The sequence below is a fragment of the Caretta caretta genome, chromosome 14, assembly GCF_965140235.1.
Source record: "Caretta caretta isolate rCarCar2 chromosome 14, rCarCar1.hap1, whole genome shotgun sequence".
In the NCBI taxonomy this organism is placed as follows: domain Eukaryota; kingdom Metazoa; phylum Chordata; order Testudines; family Cheloniidae; genus Caretta; species Caretta caretta.
Genome location: NC_134219.1, coordinates 38424220 through 38447813, shown reverse-complemented (window position 1 = coordinate 38447813; position 23594 = coordinate 38424220). Strand labels below are relative to the sequence as shown.

Here is a 23594-nt window from a genome sequence, read left to right as displayed (position 1 = left end):
TGCCTGGGTAATTTGTACAAAGTGATTCAAGTGGCCATTTATTCCCTCCATTTCATTGCAGGAATACTTGGGTGCTTGTAAGGAGCCATTATTAAACCACTGAACAAAAACTACTGGTTGGGCCACATGCATGTTGCAAGTATACTCAGCACCAGTGACTGAGGGTATCTGGGTCAGTAGGTGGTGGGTTAGGGGAAGGAGAAGGGAGAGTGGATTGACATGGGGTATTAGTAGATGCCTTAGGAGCTATAGTGTATGGTGGCACAAAGGGTGTAGGCCTAAGGTCACTGACCACATTGGGTGCTTTGGGTAAGGCCGTACACCCTCTTCGCACCTTTCCAAACCTACATTGGCGACCATAGGGAAGAAACCCCCAATAGCATGCAGTACCACAATTTAATAAACCACAGTTTCCTCCCTGCTACCAAGGAATTGTTCTTCTTCGATACCAGGACCACTATTGAACTTGTTCTGGAGCGTAGTACTTTGAATCCCATTGTATTCTAATGTCCTCCAGATTAGTGGCTGGGTCACGAGGTCGACTGTACCCGATCCATGAGGCCGTGGGAAGTGTCTACAGGAGTGGCCATAATCCTGAAAAACAAAAACAGAATCACTTCATTCCTTTTGGAATTTGGTTAAGGCATTATAGTGCTTCACCTGAGAGACATGAGCCCACCAGTGCTGATCATCATGGGAAAAGCACACCAGAGATGGATGAACCATGTCAGCCACCTGATAAGGACCCTCCCACCGAGGTATTGGAAAAGGGTGGGGGCCATGAGCGCGATACATTACCAGCATCCCTGTTTGTATTTGATCCGGGGGATTGTGTGGAGAGTCATTCAAGGCTTTGGTTTTGGCCTTAGCCTTGCCCTTTGATTGGGCAGCCTCCCTATGTAGTATTTGGATTCTTTCCTGGAGTTGGAGGATTCAATCCTCCATGTTTGCCTGCACAACCTGTTCCATCGGTGAGGGTATGAGCAGGTTTTCCCACTGAGGCATTGGTCTGCCTGTCAGTAGTTCATGAGGACTGAAGCCTGTGGCCTTGGCAGGCTGAGCTCGGATATGCATTAAAATAAAAGGCAAAAGCTTGCCCCAATTGGTGCATCCCAGACTGGCACTCTTCCAAAGCTCCTCCTTGATGGTGCGATTCATGCGCTCCACTTGCCCAGCAGCTTGAGGGTGGTCGGGGACGTGGAGTTGTTGCCCCACTGCCAGCAGTTTACTAGATGCTGCAATAGAGCACTGTGAAATGCTGGCCCCCGATCCAAATCCATGATCCGGGGAACCCCCCAACAGGCAAAGACCTGGGTAACAAGAAGTGAGGCAGTGGTTTTGGCCCCGAAAGGCTTCCACCCATTTACTGAATGCTTCTATTACCAGCATGAACCAGTACCCAGCTTTAGTGCAGGGAAGGGGAACCACATAATCCATCTGTATTCTTTCCCAGGGGCCAGTTAAGGGTCGCTCCATAAGGTTTCCCTTGTGACCAGCAGGGGCTGGTTGGTGTCGGGCACACTCTAGACATGTGGCTAGCCAGGCTTTAACATCCCCTTTCCAGGAAGGCCAGCAACCCAGGCGTCTTACTGTACCCATCATTTCTTCCTCCCTTGGGTGTCCACCCGCCATAGAGCCATGTATCCACTGCAGCAAGGTGTCCCTCCACTGAAGGAGTATGCAGGGAATGAATTGCCCCTCCTTTTCCCTGACGCATAGGCCCTTCTCCTGCTGCAGACCCAGAGGAGTAGGTCCTTCCGGTCTCGTTGCTCTCGCTCAAAAGCGGCAGCCTACTCTGCTTGCCTTCGGGTGCAGACGGCTGCTACTGCGTGATTCCTAGGGGGCAGCTAGTATTGAGCCGGGAGCAGCTGTGCTGTGGCTTTAGCCACTGCATCTGCCTGTGCATTTCCGGCTGCTCCGAATCCTGTCCTTCAGTGAGCCTTTACCTTCACCATGAGGACTGGGTTATGCACTTTATTGCAGATTGCTTTCCATAGATGATGATGACATAGGGGGGTTTCCGAGGTATCCTGCCCTTCATGGGAGGCCCACCACCCCAGTAACTGGGTAGCCCCCCAGAACACAGTCACTATCCAGGACTACTGCCCCGCATCAGGGAAGTCTTCCCACAAGTGGAGTAACACCCAGGGAGCATTTAGCTCAGCCTATTGTGCACTTCCCCTGAAAAGGGAATAGGACCAGCTTTGCTGGGGACTAACTATTCCTATGCCAGTAACCTGCTTGCCTGCTGGGCCAAGGTGGCAGCTACCATCAATAAACCAGAGCTCATCCCTGCTTTTGACCTGATCAGGGGAAAGTGCCCGGAACCAACTTGTAACCTCAGGAGACTCTGGAGTCACACAAGTATGGGGTGTACCCTTGATTAGCATTCCAGCAACCCAGTGCTCTGGATCTTTCAGCTGCTGTTGCTTGATTTGGCTGTTTTCTAAAGCCATTGCCCATTGTCCAATTTGAGTATCAGTTACACCCCCTCTAAGCAAGTCACCAGAATGAACTAGTTTACCCGGTGTAGGAAAGGTTTGCGGAATGACTTTCCCCCCTCCCCCCGATTAAGTACTTTAGCTTTTGTAATGCCCAGTAACAAGCTAGCACCATTCTTTCACAGGGTCCATACTTACTTTCTAAGCTGACAGGTGGCAAATGCTACCGGTTGCAGATCTGACCCTGCTTGCTGACAGGCTACTACTCCAATCTCCTCCCCAAAGACTTTAGGGTACAAAATAAAGGGTCTGTCAGGCTCAGGGCTGATCAGACTAGGGGTAGAGGCGATATGCTGTTTTAATGCCGTGAAGGCTTCTTCACAGTCTGGTGTCCACTCCCAGTCTGGAGAGCGGAGCAGAGCTTGCAAGGGTCGTAGCAAGGTGCTGCATCAAGGAATGAATTCCTGGCAGAACCCAGTTAGTCCGATAAATGAGGCTAGAGCCCTAGCATCAGTGGAATGGGGCAGCTGGGCAATTACCGCTGCCCAACTTGAATGAACGGTCCCAATGCATTCATAACCCACTTGAGCTCCCGAGAAAGAGGGTGGGGGTATTGTTGTATCCTCGAGGCAGGACCGACGCTTGAAATTGAGACCCCTGCCACGTGAAGGCAGTTTTCCACCAGCTTTCCTGGACCAGAGGAATGGACCAGAATCTGTTGGAAATATTCAGCATGGAAAGCCACTGGTCCCCTGAGTGAATTCAAGCAATCATCTCGGGCAGGCATGCTACCAGTGGGGCGAGAAGGGGAGTGATTGGTCCTGCTCTAGGACCTTCATCATAATACAGAGATCCTGAATAGCTGCTCGGGGAATGGGGCACTGCTTAATTGCTGGTGGAGCTTCCCCCTCCCGTGCTTACTAAGGTTTGGAGCTGCCCAGTGTACAGGCTGTCCCTTGCCTATCCCGACAGGTCCTCCCAAACAGAGGGAACGATTCCTGGTTTTGGTCCTTTTCCTATACTGCTTACCAACCCCATGGGGATCACATGGCTGTTCCCATTAGGGATGGACCACAGGTGGTGGTTACACAGGTCAATAACCACATGCTTTAAATTGGGTACCCTGATGATACTGAGCTGGATATTAGGGCCAACAACCCAGGGTGCAGAAACAGATTCTCCCTCTGAGGGCCAGAATATCCCATCCTGTTCAATTCCCCAATTTTGGCCTCCCGTGGCACCCCCAAATGATATTGGGATTATGTTTGTGACACTAAATGATAGAAGGAGCAGGTTGACCCAGAGGTGGATATGAGTACAGGCTTCTTTATTGCAATACTTGTTCCCCTGGACCCAATTATCTACTATTAACCGAATTGATTACAACATATGCTTTTTGTTTAGATTAGTACATACATGCCTACCACCATTACAACACCACAAAAACCCTTAAGTAATAAAAAACACCCACTGTTAGTAAAGCCACCACTATCCATTCCTCATAGCATTACACGTTACTTTTACCTTGAGGATACATTTCTTTGCAACAATTTGTTGCCATAAATCTCCCTCATCAGCAGTTCTCAGGGAAGGAAGGAAGCGTCCTTTTCACACCCTGAATGGCGGGGCATTCAGGCTGGAGGTCCTGGCTTCAGCTAGCCTAATACCTTGGTCCACTAATCATGCTGTGCCAAAAAAACCCAACCCCCCTGCAAAAAACAATGCAGCACAGGTAAAAAAAAACAAGCTACTAAATTTACAAATATAGCTTCCAAAAAAAGCTAAGGCAACGCATAATTTCAAACACCCCATAAATATAATCAATATTACAATTCATAAAAACATTCCTACAACATAAGTAATACAACCAAAAATTAAATATGCATCCATTGAGCCTGTCCAAAGGGCACAAGCAATATCAGTGCAAGCACAAAGAGCAGGTAGTTCAATAGCCAGTTGAAATGCATTCGTTCCTCAAAGGGCCTTGGCTTCCAAAAATCAACATTTGGCGATGCTCCACCAGGAGCTCCTGGAGTAGCTGTATCACATGGTCCCAGTTTAACAGGTGGGTTCCAGTACCACCATAGTCCAGTTAGTAGGTATTATTGGGTGTCTGGTTACATTAAGCCAATGCATAGCTGGTATATAAATCTAATAGGTAAAGTTTCCCAACTTCAAAAAAGTTTCCTGGTCCAAATCCCACCCTCTACACACCTTCCACCCTCCTGTCCAGCATATCCACAGATTGGAATTGTGATGTCAAATACATTACAAATATCCCTCAATAGAACAACGTGACATATGAGGCACGCTGCAAGCTCTGGATTTATCATGCCATATGAAAATTTTTGGTATCTCCAGGCATTCCTTATAAATATTTCCTTCCAGGTAACCTCTTGGATGGACAGCTGCCAATTTATCAAATACTTGGCCAGAAGGATTAAACACAGGCAAAGAAATTAAAATATATAGGAGACTGGCTATTGAGATACAATTAATTTTACAGGCATCCTCATTGGGAAGTGGCATTACTGACCCAAAGTTCCTGATGGTATGAAACTGAATTAGTTCACGTGTCCAAATACAGGACCAATTTATAGTCTGATTTTCCTGGGTACATTTAGGACAATACCGCTTGGGCATATGTCAAGGTTCCTTCCCCACTCTGAAGTCTAGGGTGGAGATGTGGGGACCTTTATGAAAGACCCCCTAAGTTTATGCTTACCAGCTTAGGTTAAAAACTTCCCCAAGGTACAAACTTTGCCTTGTCCTTGAAACCTATGCTGCCACCACCAAGCGATTTAAACAAAGAACAGGGAAAGAGACCACTTGGAGATGTCCTGCCCCAAAATATTCCCCCCATGCCCTACCCCCGCTTTCCCGGGGAAGGCTTAATAAATAATATCCTCACCAATCTGTACAGGTGAGCACAATGAAAAATCAATCAGGTTCTTAAAAGAAGAATTTTATTTAAAGAAAAGATAAAAGAATCACCTCTGTAAAAATCAGGATGGTATATACTTTACAGGGTAATCAGATTCAAAACAGAGAATTATTCTAGGCAAAACCTTAAGGTACAAAAAGACAAAAAAACAGCATAGCACAGCAAATTTTACAAGCCAAAAAACAAGAAAATCTAACGCATTTTCGAGCTAGATTACTTACTAACTTTACAGGAGTTGGAAGGCTTGCATCCTTGATCGGTTCCCAGCAAAGGTATCACACAGACAGACAAAACTTTGTCCCCCCTCCCTCCAGATTTGAAAGTATCTTGTCCCCTCATTGGTCATTTTGGGTCAGGTGCCAGTGAGGTTACCTTGGCTTATTAAGCCTTTACAGGTGAAAGGATTTTGCCTCTGGCCAGGAGGCATTTTATAGCACTGTATACAGAAAGGTGGTTACCCTTCCCTTTATATTTATGGCAGCATATATTTGTCTTTAATTAATCTAGGCACTCTGTGTCCCTTAGGATCCTTTTGTACTTCATCCACAGCTTATAATATATAACTGCTATAAGCAGTAGAAAAATATTTCCTTACCCCTGTATTTATCTTTCCACTTTGCACTATTAACATTAATTATTTCCTCAGCTAGCCCATCTGTTTCATTGGTATTGGGTTAAGTACTATATCAGCCTCTTTATAACGGAAATAGAGGATCTGTTTTTTGATATTCTCTTAGTGTACCCTGTTCCAAATTGACTTACCTGATTTGAAAAGGCCCACAATAGAATTTATAATTCTGTTTAGGCTTTGTAACCCCCATGTTCTGAATGCCAGAGGAGACCTGATTTTTCTGACCTCCTATAGTACCTCATTTTTTGTAGGATATGCAGCCAGTCTCTCAAATCAAACCAACATGTACAACCTGGATACACTAGTATCATTACAAAGACCAATCTCTGCCATATTCTAATTTAACAAATTTAAAACCCCAGATATATGCATAACCTGAACATTATTTATCAAAGGCCCAGATATCAGAGGAGCAGTGAGTCCATCTTTGGTCCTACTTCAAATTCTGTACAGGAAATGGGTTCTGCAGTTGTCACTGTGGTGATCACTGAGTGGATCTACAACCCATAGAATAATTTTGTTGTTTGTGGTACACGGTTCCCTTCGGGTCCCTCTTTCTTTGGAGAGGAGATCCATACTTATTTATAAAACACTTGTTCTTCCTTTGTTAAGTTCTAAATTAACAAGGAAATGCTGTTGGCAAAACCAGACACCTGATTGCTATTTGTACTTTCAATTGCATTGTGTTTTACGTTATTAGTTGTTCCATTATTATCAAGTTTCCATACAACAAAATATACAGAAGATTTTGTCCAGATAAAATATATCACAAAGAAGTTGCGGATTCCTGTGAGATCATGTTATTGGTTGCAATGCATTGTTTCAGAAGGTCCCCACTACTGCAGTTTTATGGATGTTGAGATATGAACCTCATTTACTACCTACTGGGAAGCAGATCCATAGGAACGGCCCTGGTAGGATGTTGCCTTCTATGACTTCTTCTGCTGGGAAGAGAATTCTCTTTTGAACAGCTTAAAGTTGTTAGCATAATGAATTTTATCAATCGAACTCTTATTTCCAGTAACTCACTTTCATGTATAGGTGATCTTTATGCAAAAAAGTTTACTTTCCCCCTTTGACTTTCTGTCTTTTGATGGATAGTGTAGCAGATCAAACACTCACCACCGTGGCCCCTCCTGCTGGCTGCCTCAGGAATTAGCTCAATTCCAGGCCCTCATGTCCCTCCCAGACCCCAGTGCCCCTTTACTGTGGGGTTCTGCCCACAGCAGTACCCCCACACTCAGTTTCCCCTCCCAGGGGAACACCCAACCCTCTATACCCACCTTGTTTCAGTGGCTTCTGCCAGTTGTCATCTAGCCCCCATTCTCTGGGGCAAACTGCAGTCTGTAATAGCCACTCATCACTAGCAAGAGGGGTTTGACCTGCTGCCTTTCTTGGCCCAGCTGTCTCCCTGCAGCCCCAGTACCTCTGTTGCCCTTCAGCAAGGCCTTAGCCTGGGGACTCGCCAGGCCAGAACTCCCCAGCCCTAGCCCCTAGCCTCCTTCAGGCAACTAGGTCCTTCCCATTCCAAGGCCAGAGTGAGAGTGATCCAGCTCCTCCCTTTGCCCTTATATCAGGGCCAGCTGTGGCCTGATTGGGTGTGGCCACAGCTGTGGCTACCTCTTCCAATCAGCCTACCTTTTTTTTTCCTAGGAGCAGGGTAACTGCCCCGCTACAGATAGTTAAAGGACTTTACCCAAGTTTTTTAATTAATTTGCTTGTTATAACAATTAAACCTCCATTATGGGTTATTAACAGTTTTGTACAAAACATCAATTCCACTAACCAATAAATTTAAAAAAATAATTTTGCCGAATAATTGAATCGATGTTATGATAATTTGCTAAACTGATGATTAAAAGTAGTACGGTACCACTAGTGAAAAGCAACATTGTTTTTTTTTCTTTTTTTTATAATTATGCACACTAAATTAATTTTTGTTCTTACAATAAAACCAAATAAGACAAAAATAGTTACGTGACACACAAATGTATAGCATATATATATAAGACATCTTACAATTAAGATGAATGTGGCACCACAATTGTTATACTTGGCCATAAAAGATAAGACATTGAAACTTAAATCCATTAAGACAATACTTGCCAGGAAACAAAAGGGATTAAATGATTGATTAGGCAGGTTATCCGTTACCTTTCCATTTAAATACTCCCATAAAATGAATTAGAATTCATATTCATTTATTTGCCCCCTTAATTGTATTAATTTAATTAACTTAAGGCAATATACATAATTTCCCCTAATGATTATTGCTATATATAGAAAATTATATTACAAATTTGACATTTGGAGTCCTAAAGGGTTAAAATTATTAATTTCACTGAATTTATTCAATGTATTTATTGCTAAAGTCAGTTTGGTTTGTGAGAGTTTAAAAGGGAAGTTTTGTCACCTTATTTTTCCTCTTTGTCTACACCTGCTTTTATAAATTAAGTATTTTGCTTTTCTGTTTTTTTTTTCCCATGCTGACTTCCAGACAGCAGATCGTATCATTTATGCTAAAGGGTTTATTCTCTTTCCCCACTCCTCACCCCACCTTCCACATCTGGATTTGCAAAGAGTTAAATTTATTTAAAATAATAAAGAGAGAGAGAGAGAGAGAGAGAGGAGGGGTGGAGAAAAGTGTAACTTTTAGCTACAAACAAATGCACTTGTATCTTTTGTCTTTTCAAATGACCAGTGGGGGCTAAGGCCAGGGACTGAGTACATATGATGAGCTGATTGTAATGGAGATATGGGATAGGAAATATTCATATACATGCTTTGGTAAATAATGTTTAACAATGAATACTTATAAGAAAATTATGATCTGGACATAGACAGTCATTGCAGGAAAAGAGGATCAATAATTTGCATTATCTATCTAATCTAATCTATCTATCTATCTATTAGTTCACAATCAAACAGAAATCTATCATTATAGCACAATTAGGTTTTGTGTTAGGACAAGGAATGGTCTATCTAATCAGATACCCAGTTTTTATCGACCATATATGCAGCAGTGTACACAACGATGCACAGAAGGAAGAATAAATAAATAAAAGAATCAACCAAATTCTGATGTCCTTTTTCAGGTTGGATGTGAGTAGATTGACATGGGATGCCGCATGGAATGCCAGATCAGTGCAAGTGATGACACTTTTCCATTTACACCAAGGTTAGAACAAAATGACCCCAGGTAAGTAACTTATACCAGTGTTTATGTTACCACTGAATTGATCCCAGAGGCATTGGGCCAGAAACTCATCAGTATTAAACCCTTGATGTCAACGGAGCTACTCTGCATTGGCACATTGAGATGGGAATGGGAGGAGCAGGGGGAAGGGGAGGAGCAGGGGGTAGGGCCCTGAGGTGAGGGGTGAGCTGTTTGTTTTTTGTGACCAGGGACGCAATCAATCTTAATCCACCTCTGCCATGAGTGGGCAGAAATAGAAGGAACTCTACAAGGTGACTCTCATGCCTCGATTTCCTCGGTCACATGGATTTTATCCCTCTCTGGCAACAAGGACACAAAGAGAATAAGTATCTACAACTGCTACCACCTGAGGAATCTGTTTGGTTGAGCTCAAGTGGTAGAATCATGTGTTTGGGGATTGATTCTGAGACTTCAGTTTCCTATAGTGACCAATTAAGTTTGCAGACACATCCTGAAATCATAGCAGGGTATTCTAAAGTTTAGTTTGAATGTAAAGAGGCATGTTTTATTCACTTCATCACACAGGAAAAAAAGCCCTTCTTATTAATTTCATATGTATTGCTAATCATCTAAGGCGATGTGCTGTGGAAGAAGGAGGCAGGTCATGGTCCATCGGCAGGTGAATGTTCTGCAAAAATGAGCGCCTTCCCCTCCCCATGGGGCTGAGACTCAGTGATCTGGGGGAATATGGGACTCACTGATTTAAGAGCTGTAGAAGGTCTTTTGCTGCTCTCAGGATTCTGTCCATGTCCTTTGGGTTATGTCCCATAATTGTCTCACTAGATCAGAGGTTGGGGCAATAGGTGGTCAGTCACTGCTGACCTGTCTCCTTGATGATGTGCTGTTCATCATTCAGGGTTTCAGAATCCCTGCCCATGTCTGCAGCTCTCTGGGGTGAAGGGAAGGTTCAGGACAATTCCCTCCCCCTCTCCAATAATCTGTGCCCGTGGGAGGGAAGGGTCGATTCCCCAAGGGCCCTCCTTTATCTCAGGGTCTCCCTGGGGAGGAGCCAGTGGCTCTTCTCAGGGCCATCTCCTGGGTCTCACAGGGGTTAGAGGTTCTCGCTCCCCAAGGCAGCCTGGTGCCCTATGGTTGGTGAGAGGCCTGGATTTGGGCCTTACTAATGGTTGTGGTTTGTGTGTGCTACAGAGATCAAAGGGAATCCCCTGGGTGGGTGAGTCAATGCAGGATTGTGCCTCAAGGGATCCAGCCACTGTCTCCCTGGCTGATCCCCAAGTGTCTGAGAGCAGAGCTGCTGGGTCAGTGAGCGGTGAAGAACATGCCCAGCTATTATCTGACCAGATCTCAGCTGGAGTCCCAGCTCCCTGTGGGAGCACAGAGAGAGTGTGGGGGTTTCCCATCACCATTGGGAGTCAGGAAGCAGAACAGCTCTGCGTTGGGTCAGGGACATGGTGAGCTCCTATCCTGGGATGCATTACTGCACCCTACGAAAGGCTGAGAGAAACATCAGTGGGGTGGGGAGTGGTACCTGAGTCCGCCACTGGGGCCACTCTAGGGCGATACCATCCCAGCCCCAGGATTTGGAGCTGGCTCTGTGCAATCTGCCAAAGGCACGTGCCCTGTTGCTTTTAGGTCTTTGGAAAGATCTTCTCTGAAGGGCAGAGAAGATCCTTTCTGCAGGTGGTGCTGCTGGCCATCTACGACCCCTTGCTGTCCATCAGCCAGGCTGTTCTCCATCTTGGGGGAAGCTGCCCAGCTGATGGGGACAAGGTGAGAGGCTGGATTAGGCTCAGGAGATTGGGGATGGGACCCAGGACCTGTCACCTCTAGGCCCCGAAAAGTCACTCCCGTCCCATCGCCATTCGGTGTCTGGGAAGCAGCAAGGCGAATGAGTCAGAACGGATACCGTGGGTTGAGTTGAATTCAACTCCATGAGCAGGATGGACTAAGGGACTGAATTGCAGAAATGCCACAGCCACAAAAACTCCAGTTCCAGTCAGTGCCGTCTGCGCTCCCTCAACACCTCTGAAAACCTGGCCTTCAGTGAGGAGCCAGGACCTCAACCCACTAAGAGAAGGAAAGGGGAACAGCCATAGCCAGGTACATCACCATCCCACTCCTCAGTGCCTCTGGCCCAGCTCCCTTGGCTTGATGGAGCTGCTGAGATTGGGATGCAGTGAGAAGAGATGAGAACAAGCTGGGGACATAGTAGAATGGAAGGGAGGGCCCCTTCCTCCCAAAGGAGAGTCCATGGCCCCTCCATGGGGGACCCTTCCTTCCCTCCACACTGTGTGCTTTGGTGCATGGACATTGCCTCGCCATCATTCTCAATGAGTTCTGTGATTCATTCACTCCTTCGTACCTCTCCCTTTAATACCTATAAGGAAGCAACAGGAAACTGTTTTGGGGGGCTATAACTCAGAAAACCCTTAGTCAAATGACCCCAGATTTGGATCACTATCACAACCCCATGCCCCCTGGAGGCAAACCAAACTTCAAAGCAAACTGAGTGACTGGATTTTAGAGCACTTACAAGGTTTAAGGTTCAAAGCGTATAAAATGGCTGGAATGGAAACCCTCTGGCTATTTCTCTGTACTGGTGCATGAGGACAGTAAGAAGTGATGTGGTGGAAAATTAACCACACATTGTGTTTGGTTCAGAACAAACCTGAGGCCAGCTTTATTCAAGCATGCTCAGACAGGGAGAGTCAGCTGGAGCTGCTCTGGCGTAAACAGAAATATAGGAGCTTATATTGCTGAAAACCACAATTTGCCAAACCCACTTCCTTCAACAGCATTTTTCTTATTTGGCATATAGTGCAAGCTTCAACAGTAGCTTTGCCTTACTTGGTGTTTAGCAAAAACAAGCTTTTTCTGTTATTGACAGGTGTTTTCCTTTGTGGCTAATGGTTTTTTCTAACTTCTAGCAGTTATGGTTACATTTCTTAAGCTGTGCTGTTGCAATTGCCCCTCAATGGCATTTTCCTCACTCTCTTCTTATGCTTCATATACACAGTTAGCGTGACTGAAGATTTAGGCCTATTAGTTTAGGCCTACTAGATTTTTCCTTCACAGTGAACATTGTGTTAAATACAGCTTGGGTTCCCCAAAGATAGAATAAACTCAACAGGCTGAGACATTTTTGACTCTCATCACATCAATAGTTTGAGCTCTAGCACTGCACAAAAAAATTCACCTAGAAAAATCCTTTTTATCTCCGCGACCCCTAGCTCAAATGACTTTTTATAGCTCCATAATCCCTAGGTCTAATGACCCCTAATTCAGTTTACTAATCCTACCCTGCACCCTCTGGAAGCACACCAATTTTCAAGGGAATCTGACTAAGCATGTCAATGTTATGGGCCTTAGAAAGCCGACTTTTAAATGGTAGTCACAACACAACTTTAACTATACTATAATATTTCTAAGTTTGTTTACTGGCTGAGTACCCATCTCTCAGATTTCTGTCTATTAACTATGATCTTGGAATGTTCCATGAGCATTAAAACGGGATTGTGCTGTTAAACAATGAGAATGCTGACAGAGCAATAAGCATCAAAGTATGCACCACAGTATAGACATTCACCTCATGTAAACTGTCACAGCTCCACAGCACTATGCCAATTTACACCAGCTGGGGATCTGGCCCTTCATATTTGTTCAGTCTCTCTGACATACACAAACCAGTGTGAATTAAACACTGTTAAAATGCCATGCAGCATTGCACCTGCAGCCTAATGAGCCTTTTATTATAGTGTTGCCTGCAGTAAGAAAAAAATGTAATTGCTAAGAAAGAAAGAAAGAAAGAAAGTTGGGCCATTCATCCCAATAGAAGTCAAAGCTCAGACACAGAAAATCTTAGCAACAGTGAATTCCTCCAAAGTTCTGTCCCTAGTGGGAATGAATCGCTCCTTAACATTAAAATTTACACACTTGAGATTAATCCCATGGAACAAAGAATGAAGAAAGTGCGGATGGATTCAGAACTTTTGTCACATCTTTGGTTTAAACTCACAGGCAAAGAATATGGGTTTGAAACTGTGTAACAGGCGAGATCCCCAGCTGGTGTAAATCAGCCATTGCTCCATTGAAATCAAAGAGCCAGATCCCCAGTTGGCAAAAATAGCCCTAGCTACACGAGTGTGGACATGGTTCTTAGTTGTTAGTGTTTGCTTTGGGTACCTCTTAATGACCTAATTCAATCAGCCCAGCCAGCCTGAGCTGTGGGTTCCCCTGGTGGCTGTACTCCAAGAGCTGCTGATGCAATGCAGGAGAAGGAAGGGTGGGGGGAATCTCTGCTCACCCAGAGGTAATTATGTGGAGTTAATGAAGGAATAGGCTATTCCAGGCCAGCTGAGCATCTGGTGCTACTAGGCTCTTAGTGATTGTAGGTGACATGTCTCTGCTATACATATATATTTTATTCTGCAAGCCCTTTGGGACACCCTTTGAGCCTCAGCCCTGCCTTATTTTTAGCCAAGGGTCCTTCCAGGGGTGCTGCCATTGTTTGAGATCCAGGGAGGGAGCTGTTCCCTGAGGCTAGATTGAGCTAGTGCAGGTTGTCAGGGTGGTTTGCTTCAGAGTTGAGATTAGAGCTGGGCTCACAACCCTGGAGACTGGATTCAGCTATTTTGCCCCTGCACAAACCAGGATCAGCTCTAGAGCTGGGAGGGGCTTTCAGTCTCTGATCCCATTTAGTCCATCACCTCTCGGACTATCCTGCCCAAGGAGGGGAGCAGGGCACACACATCTATGGAGTGGATCCCTGTTTTCTAGGAACTGCAGAGAGACCCAGCAACTCAGGAAACAGTTTCTGGATAATACAGTGATAGGGGCATGATAGACAGATATGATTATTTGGACATTATCACTCTAACAGAGGAGGATCAAATGCATCACAAGTTGGGAAAAATTCTACAAAACCCAGCAAAGTAAGTTTCCTATTTCAATTAAATATGTTAGGGTATTGATATATAGGGCACATCTGGGAACATAAATATGCATGAGAATTGGAACTCTTGAAGAGTTTTACTATCAATTTAATCAAATACCTAGCACCGATCAGACTTATTTTTTTGTTTATTTTTCAGCAGCAAAAATTGATTTTTCATAGAAACTGTGAAAACTCAAACATTTGTTTCATCATGGCAACTGAGAAGAAAACAATTTTAACTAAAAGCTGTTGAAAACTGAACAAAAAAATAGCCTCTGCTGTCCTTGGAAAAACAAAATATATATCGAGGATAGCAGAGACTTTCCATGAAAATGTGTTCAATTCAAAACCCAATTTGCCTTTGAAATAATTAAAGCAGAAAATGTCTGTCTACCTGGAACTGGAAACTTTGCACCAGGATAGGGAACATTAAGATTTTCCGCTAATACCACCATTTCAAACCCATTCGCTCTATTGCAACTGTTTCAAAGGGATAGCTCCAGGATGGTTAAACTGAGTGCAGTCAAGTCGATAGCCCCAAAGAATATATTTTAAGTGTCATGATGCTAAAAGACAGAGTTGAAGCCCCCAGACAAAACCTTTCTATCTTGACACTGCCCAAGCAGAGACAGAAGGTCAATGGGATTAGAACCTCAATCTCCTGCTCCAGCACCATATCTGCTGTCCTATATTGCTGCCAGTTAAATGGCAGTGCTGTTGAGCAGTGCACAGAACATACACATAATAAGACACAGTCCACCCCCCTAAAAGCTTCCAGTACTAATGGACAAGGCAGAGAAAGGGAGGGAGGAGATACAGAGGCACAGGGAGGGGAAGTAACTGGCCCAAGGTCGCCCAGCAGATCAGTGGCAGAACCAAGAACAGAACCCAAGTCTCCTGACTGCCACTGACCTGCACAACATAGACAAAGTCACAGAGGGAAATAATGCAACCTAGAAGTAACTGAGTGATGCTACTAGCCCATCATCACACAGAGATGGAAGTGCAGCTGGGATTGGTGTCCTAAATCAATCTGTAAATAGGTAGCAGGCCGTCTATGTGGAGAAATCATCACAGACAAGCTGCCACATAGGAATCTGGGTGAGTCAATGTCGTATTTCTCTGGAAAGTGGGAATCGGGCTGTGCTGTCATTTTAGTATGTTAGTTTCATGCCCAAGTTGTGGGCTTGCTGTTTGTCACAATAGGTAACCATCTTGGCTAGAACTGTTGGATTTGGATTGTACTTTGTTCCATCCTTCATACTGCATTTTTTCTAAGGCCAGAGCCTCAGATGGTGTAAACTGACCGAGCACCATTGAGTTTAAGTGAAATAATCCAGTTTTCACTAATGTGATAATGCACCTGATTACTGCTTTGAGTGATGGGTGAAGAGCACTTGTGACTCCTCAACAGTGGAAGTAATGAGTGCTGTACACCATTGACATCACATTATGAGATATTACAGAAAGAGAATCAGGATCATTTCCTCTGTCACTATAATCCTGACCATTGCCCTTCTCCTTCCCTCCACAGCCATCACACTGAGGAAGAAAATGTCCAACCGAACCACGGTGACCGAGTTCCTTCTCCTGGGATTCTCTGATGTTCAGGAGCTGCAGATTTTACATTTCATGGTGTTTCTAGTGATTTACCTGGCAGCCCTGATTGGGAATCTTCTCATCATCACCGTTGTTGTCCTCGACCACCATCTTCACACCCCCATGTACTTCTTCCTGATGAATTTGTCCATTCTAGACATTGGCTCCATCTCTGTCACTGTCCCCAAATCCATGGCGAATTCCCTCATGAACATCAGGTCAATTTCTTATTCTGGATGTGTTGCCCAAGTTTTTCTCTTTGTCTTTTTTGTTTCAGCAGATCTTGCTTTTTTGACTGTAATGGCGTACGATCGATACGTCGCCATCTGCCAACCTCTGCACTATGAGAGAGTGATAAACAGGAGAGCTTGTGTCCAAATGGCAGCTGGTGTCTGGATCAGTGTTTTTCTCTACTCTACATTCCACACTGGGATCACGTTTGCAGTCTCCTTCTGTGGAGGCAATATGGTGGATCAATTCTTCTGTGAAATCCCCCAGCTCCTCAAGCTCGCCTGCTCTGACACATACCTCAGTGAAACTTGGGCTATTGCCTTTAGTGTGTGCTTAGCTTCAAGTTGCTTTGTTTTAATAATTGTGTCATATGTTCACATCTTTACCATGGTGCTGAGAATCCCCGCTGAGCAGGGCCGGCATAAAGCCCTATCCACCTGCCTCCCTCACCTCACTGTGGTGTCCTTGTTCTTTTGCACTGCTAACTTTGCCTACAGTCATCCCACCTCCAGCTCAACCTCAACTCTGGATCTCGTGGTGGCTGTTCTCTATTCCGTGCTGCCAGCAGTGATGAATCCGATCATCTACAGCATGAGGAACAAGGAGATCAAAGCTGCATTGAGGAAACTGATAGCGAGGATGTTATCCACCAAAAATAAACTGTCCATTTTTTCCCTTTGGTTGTGATTTCATTCTGTGTTTCTTTATAAATGTAATCCTCTGATGACATTATCAACTCCATGAGAACATACTTTGTCATTTGCTTATGCAGAAAGGTGTATTTAGACAGGTAAAAATGTAGACAAACACCACTCAAGTCGGTGGAGTTACTGTAGATTTACACCGGTGTAAATAAGATCAGACTCTACCTATCTGTCTATCATGTTTTTTGTACTGACACCCATCATCCGAGCACCTTCCACCTCAAATGAATAGCCATAATCAAGTCCCCAGTGGACTTCATGAAGTCTCTCTGTCTTCTTTCTTGGGGCATAAACTCTGCTTGGGGTGCCATGGCTTTTGGTTAATTGTTTGCTTGTGTGACAGACTGGGGTATGATGGTGTCAAACTGTAAACTCTGTTGTAGTGTGTGTGGAAATATTGGCATGGTGACAGCACAAGTCTGGCCTGCCTCAATGGCAGCCTGTTGTGCTGATTTCCAGACAGCTGCCCTGCCTGGGAAAGGTGTTTGACGCCATCATAGGAGGACCTCATTGAGAGCCACCCAGGCGAGAGTCTGAGGCCATTGAGTTTTGTTGTGTCTCGACTACTTGCCCTCCCACATGCAAAAAAATGATTTTTCTATACAGGGGGCCCACAGGAATGAATGTTGGAGATGGAACTTCACTGTTTGAACCCATGGCACAGTGACAGGGGGCCTATTTAAGAGTGCTGTTCTGCTCTATGCAGAGAGGGGCCAACCATGCCCACACGTAGGAAAGACTTGCAGGAGCAAGAGCGCGGGAGGGACTCTGCCCAGCCTGAAACCTCAGACTCACAGAATGGATGAGATCAGACTAGGGGAGGGGGTGTCTCAGGACCATCTTCTTTCCAAAGATCTGTAACGCTCGAGGGCTTAATGCATAAAGTTTCTGTGGTTAAGAAATACCTTTGCTAAACCCATGTTCCTCTTCTTCTTGTCACATTCATCTTAAAGGGGTTCAACCAGAGTGAGCAAAGCCTAGATGAAGCTCTGGCAGAGTGTGTGTAAGTGACCTGGGGGCTTGGAGGAACTCAGACACTGGTTTTGAGCTCTGAGGCAGCTGGACAGGGGCCTCCCAGTGGCCAAAGGAAGGGCGTCAGACCAGAGGTCTGAGCTGGGGAATGGTGTCTACAGCCCCAGAGCTAGAAACAACGGTGAGACTCTACCCAGATACAATTACCTTAGAAGAATATGCCACCCAGTGATTGGGTCCGCTTTCATGAGATGAGTGACTATACAACTGGGTACTGGGACAGATTGTAACAGCTAGCTCGTCTGGCTATTGTTTTGTTTTATCAGTTGGTCAATTTGCTTTTAGGATTTTGTTTTGTTTTTTTGTGGGGTGGGGAGGGAAATGATTGGCTACATAGGGGTTTCACAAAAAGAAAAGGAGGACTTGTGGCACCTTAGAGACTAACAAATTTATTTGAGCATAAGCATAACCATGCATAACCATGCGGCATCCTGGGTCGATCTGCTCACAAGATGAGAAAGGAGCTCAGAATTTGGTTGATTCATTTATTTATTTATTATTCCTTCTCTGTGGATTGTTGTGTAAACTATGTATATGATAGATAAAAGAGGAGTATGTGATTAGACAGACATAGTGATGGGACCGTTCCTTGTCCTAATACACAAACTAATTATGTCATAATGCTAGATTTCTGATTATGAATTAGTTTATGCTAATTATTGTGCAGCTTTTCCTGCCATGACTGTCTATGTCCAGATAATGATTTTCTTATAAGTATTCTTTATTAAACGTTATTCACCAAAGCATGTCTATGAATATTTCTTACTCCACAGCTCATTAACAAGCACCTCATCCTATGTACTGGGTGTGTGAACTTAGAGCTCTTTCATGTGGATACATTTTCAATACACTGTTTCTTTTCTTTGACTGGATAAATTGAAGAATTAGAAAGCTTAAAAATGAAGAGGCCAATCCTCAGATGGTGTAAATTGTTACAGTGCCGTTGAAGTCAATAGCGCAAAGAGAATTGATATCATTGGAGGATCCATGCTGAACACTCATGATTACGAATTAACCCCCCGCCCTCCCCGCCGCCCTTGAATATCCTGTACAAAGGCCCTGGTTCAGGAAACCAATTTGGCATGTGCTTAACTTTAACTACGTGAGTAGTCCTTTCAAAGCTTAAAGTTAAACTCATTCCTAAGCACTTTGCTGGATTAGGGTCCGGGTTAGAGCCAAAGGCTGCATGTAACAGGATCTTACCCAAACTGCTTTCACACCCAGCCACTGCCCCAATTCCTCTCCTTCCCGAGTCAAATGTCCCACTGCAATTGGTGCATTGGAATTACTCTCCCCTCTGGGGTTTGGATTATTTACACCGAATAACAGTTAAAAGCCAGAATCTAGGGGCTGCCTTCTCCAGGCTCACTAGGCCATTATGACCCTCCTGGGCTCCTAAGTCCCTCTGATGGTTTCTGTTCCTGCCCAAGAGTGCAGATCCCTCCAGCCAGGCATCTCCTCTGGCTGCCGTGGAGAACTTCTTCCCAAGTCCTCCCTGACCCTGGGTCCCCTTTGGATCCCCTGGGGGAGTCTCCTGATCCCTGAAATTCTTCTAGCCTTTACTCTTGGATCAGGGCATCAGGCTCAGCTCTCTCTGCTTCTCAGATCTCTGAGCAGTGGAGCTCTGCCAGACCCATCCCAGACCCATGGCCTCTCTTTTTCATATATGCCACAGAGGCTCCAAGGGAGACACTTGGCAACCGCATTGCATCCATTCATATCTTCTCTCCCAGTCAGGCTCCTGCAGGAGCTCAACACAGGCTCCCCATCTCTTCATTTTCAGAACACATTCTGCAGTTTTGTCATTCAATTTTGCTTTCTACATCATTAAGCCATATTCATGTGCTCTCCTAATCACGCTTTCTGTCTCTCTTTTGAGGTATCTTTCTTCAAGTCACAAGTTTGTTAAACTTCTCTCACTAATGGGTTTGATCCCTCTCCACCACTGTCTGTCCATTCATTTCTTTGTAAATCTTTCAACCCTTTCTTTGGCAATTAGCTTTCTCCTTTCTTTCATGCTTTCTTGGGCTGTGATGCAGCTCGGTCATCACTTGTTATCGCGACCAGATGATCTTTAAACTGGTTGACTCTGCATATAATTTGATGTTATATTCTTCATTGTCAATTGCTTCCTCCACAGATAGCAGACCTTTTTCCTCCATCACATCATCAGATGTGAAGCCTGTCCAAGTCTTGATTGATATCCAATGCTCTGTGCATCACCAGGAGCTTTCATGTTTGGATATCAATTTCTTTCTTCTCCACTTGATCCACTGGATCACTCTGGTAAGTTTTCTGGTCCATTTAAAGACAGGGGGTCTGAACCTCAAGTGATAAGCAATATTACTGTATTATAAGAGTCGACAGAGTGAGGTCTTTTCTGAAAGCTAATGACACCCTTGTGGTTAATATCATTGTGAAATGTATGTATTAACACTATATGAGGAAATATGGATCCTTAATTATATTCTGTTTTAAAGTCTGTGGCCAAACAGGGAGAAACTGGTTGCCTCCCAGAAAAGAGAGAAGGCAGCAGTCTATGTGTCTCCTACGTAAATTAAGCATGGTGGAACCAAAACAATGAAAGCTCCATTTGTATATGGGGGCTGGGAAGCCCACAGGAAGGGAAGAACATGATAAGGTCATCCTGCCTCTTGAAGTAAGGCTATGGGGTTGACTTGGCTTTTTTACACTTGGTGGAAGAGGTGATGGCCAGTAATTCCAAAGCCACAACTGCCTTGGCGTCTGGCAACCAGGAAGGCTAGGATTCCCAAAGGAAGTGAAGGGAACTAAGCACCCAAATTACAGTTGGGTGTGGGTGCCTAACTCCCATAGGCCTTTTTGAAAATCTCAGACAGACTTCATATTTTGTCAAGGATTAGTTCCAATATTAGGGCCTCAGCTGTGCAGTGCCATGCTGTTTCAGACTGAGAAGATGGACTCAGTTTAAACATGTGAACAGCTGCTTTACCCTCCCTCCAACCTTGAATACTTGGTCATGCACAATGTTTTTTCTGCATGTTCTGCTTTTTTGCGTGAGTCTCTGTGTAGATAAAGCTCGGAGGAGGAACTGTTATTGTGTGCATGGAGGAAAGACCGAGAGGGAAATCGAAGATCTTAGCCCTGGTCTACACTAGGACTTTAGGTCGAATTTAGCAGCGTTAAATCGATTTAAACCTGCACCCGTCCACACAATGAAGCCCTTTATTTCGACTTAAAGGGCTCTTAAAATCGATTTCCTTACTCCACCCCTGACAAGTGGATTAGCGCTTAAATTGACGTTGCCGGCTCGAATTTGGGGTACTGTGGACACAATTCGATGGTATTGGCCTCCGGGAGCTATCCCAGAGTGCTCCATTCTGACCGCTCTGGACAGCGCTCTCAACTCAGATGCACTGGCCAGGTAGACAGGAAAAGAACCGCGAACTTTTGAATCTCATTTCCTGTTTGGCCAGCGTGGCAAGCTGCAGGTGACCATGCAGAGCTCATCAGCACAGGTGACCATGATGGAGTCCCAGAATCGCAAAAGAGCTCCAGCATGGACCGAACGGGAGGTACGGGATCTGATCGCTGTTTGGGGAGAGGAATCCGTGCTATCAGAACTCCGTTCCAGTTTTCGAAATGCCAAAACCTTTCTGAAAATCTCCCAGGGCATGAAGGACAGAGGCCATAACAGGGACCCGAAGCAGTGCTGCGTGAAACTGAAGGAGCTGAGGCAAGCCTACCAGAAAACCAGAGAGGCGAACAGCCGCTCTGGGTCAGAGCCCCAAACATGCCGCTTCTATGATGAGCTGCATGCCATTTTAGGGGGTTCAGCCACCACTACCCCAGCCGTGTTGTTTGACTCCTTCAATGGAGATGGAGGCAATACGGAAGTAGGTTTTGGGGACGAAGAAGATGATGAGGAGGAGGTTGTAGATAGCTCACAGCAAGCAAGCGGAGAAACCGGTTTTCCCGACAGCCAGGAACTGTTTCTCACCCTAGACCTGGAGCCAGTACCCCCTGAACCCACCCAAGGCTGCCTCCTGGACTCAGCAGGCGGAGAAGGGACCTCTGGTGAGTGTACCTTTTAAAATGCTATACATGGTTTAAAAGCAAGCATGTGAAAGGATTACTTTGCCCTGGCATTTGCGGTTCTGCCTTTGCAAAAGGTTTCTGGGGAGGGCAGCCTTATTTCGTCCTTCATGGTAGGACACTTTACCACTCCAGGCCAGCAACACGTACTGGGGAATCACTGTAGAACAAAGCATTGCAGTGTATGTTTGCTGGCATTCAACCAAAATCCGTTCACGCGGTGGGAGGAGGCAAAATGCGACCTTGTAACGAAAGCACATGTGCTATGTATGTAATGTTAACAGCAAGGTTTACCCTGAAAGAGTGTAGCGACTGTTTTATAAAATGTGTCTTTTTAAATACCGCTGTCCCTTTTTTTTTCTCCACCAGCTGCATGTGTTTCAATGATCACAGGATCTTCTCCTTCCCAGAGGCTAGTGAAGCTTAGAAAGAAAAAAAAACGCACTCGCGATGAAATGTTCTCCGAGCTCATGCTGTCCTCCCACACTGACAGAGCACAGACGAATGCATGGAGGCAAATAATGTCAGAGTGCAGGAAAGCACAAAATGACCGGGAGGAGAGGTGGAGGGCTGAAGAGAGTAAGTGGCGGGCTGAAGAGAGTAAGTGGCGGGCTGAAGACAGGGCTGAAGCTCAAAGGTGGCGGCAGCGTGATGAGAGGAGGCAGGATTCAATGCTGAGGCTGCTGCAGGACCAAACCAGTATGCTCCAGTGTATGGTTGAGCTGCAGCAAAGGCAGCTGGAGCACAGACTGCCACTGCAGCCCCTCTGTAACCAACCGCCCTCCTCCCCAAGTTCCATAGCCTCCACACCCAGACGCCCAAGAACGCGGTGGGGGGGCCTCCGGCCAACCAGCCACTCCACCACGGAGGATTGCCCAAAAAAAAGAAGGCTGTCATTCAATAAATTTTAATGTTGTAAACTTTTAAAGTGCTGTGCTTAAAGTGCTGTGTGGCATTTTCCTTCCCTCCTCCACCACCCCTCCTGGGATACCTTGGTAGTCATCCCCCTATTTGTGTGATGAATGAATAACGAATGCATGAATGTGAAGCAACAATGACTTTATTGCCTCTGCAAGCGGTGATTGAAGGGAGGAGGGGCGGGTGGTTAGCTTACAGGGAAGTAGAGTGAACCAAGGGGCGGGGGGGTTCATCAAGGAGAAACAAACAGAACTTTCACACCGTAGCCTGGCCAGTCATGAAACTGTTTTTCAAAGCTTCTCTGATGCGTACCGCGCCCTCCTGTGCTCTTCTAACTGCCCTGGTGTCTGGCTGCGCGTAACCAGCAGCCAGGCGATTTGCCTCAACCTCCCACCCCGCCATAAACGTCTCCCCCTTACTCTCACAGATATTGTGGAGCACACAGCAAGCAGTAATAACAGTGGGAATATTGGTTTCGCTGAGGTCTAAGCGAGTCAGTAAACTGCGCCAGCGCGCCTTTAAACGTCCAAATGCACATTCTACCACCATTCTGCACTTGCTCAGCCTGTAGTTGAACAGCTCCTGACCACTGTCCAGGCTGCCTGTGTATGGCTTCATGAGCCATGGCATTAAGGGGTAGGCTGGGTCCCCAAGGATACATATAGGCATTTCAACATCCCCAACAGTTATTTTCTGGTCTGGGAATAAAGTCCCTTCCTGCAGCTTTTGAAACAGACCAGAGTTCCTGAAGATGCGAGCATCATGCACCTTTCCCGGCCATCCCACGTTGATGTTGGTGAAACGTCCCTTGTGATCCACCAGAGCTTGCAGCACTATCGAAAAGTACCCCTTGCGGTTTATGTACTTGGCGGCTTGGTGCTCCGGTGCCAAGATAGGGATATGGGTTCC

At 45.4% G+C, this 23594-nt stretch overlaps 2 protein-coding genes across 2 annotated transcripts; both read left to right on the top strand.

Annotated features, from left to right (window-relative positions):
* The first annotated feature begins 15681 nt into the window (after positions 1 to 15681).
* On the top strand, positions 15682 to 16644 carry LOC125621453 (olfactory receptor 14A16-like). Its single transcript, XM_048818313.2, has one exon. It carries the CDS (start codon positions 15682 to 15684, stop codon positions 16642 to 16644), a length of 963 nt encoding a protein of 320 aa, XP_048674270.2.
* A 4220-nt stretch (positions 16645 to 20864) lies between these two features.
* On the top strand, positions 20865 to 22678 carry LOC142068966 (uncharacterized). Its single transcript, XM_075119082.1, has 2 exons — positions 20865 to 21749; positions 22137 to 22678. Exons 1-2 carry the CDS (start codon positions 21170 to 21172, stop codon positions 22676 to 22678), a joined length of 1122 nt encoding a protein of 373 aa, XP_074975183.1. The 5' UTR covers positions 20865 to 21169.
* The last annotated feature ends 916 nt before the right edge of the window (positions 22679 to 23594 follow it).

Coding starts and splice junctions, on each gene's coding strand:
- LOC125621453 (XM_048818313.2), top strand. CDS start 15,682: ATGTCCAACCGAACCACGGTGACCGAGTTCCTTCTCCTGGGATTCTCT.
- LOC142068966 (XM_075119082.1), top strand. CDS start 21,170: ATGCAGAGCTCATCAGCACAGGTGACCATGATGGAGTCCCAGAATCGC. Junction 21,750..22,136: donor AGGCGGAGAAGGGACCTCTG/GTGAGTGTACCT, acceptor TTTCTCCACCAG/CTGCATGTGTTTCAATGATC.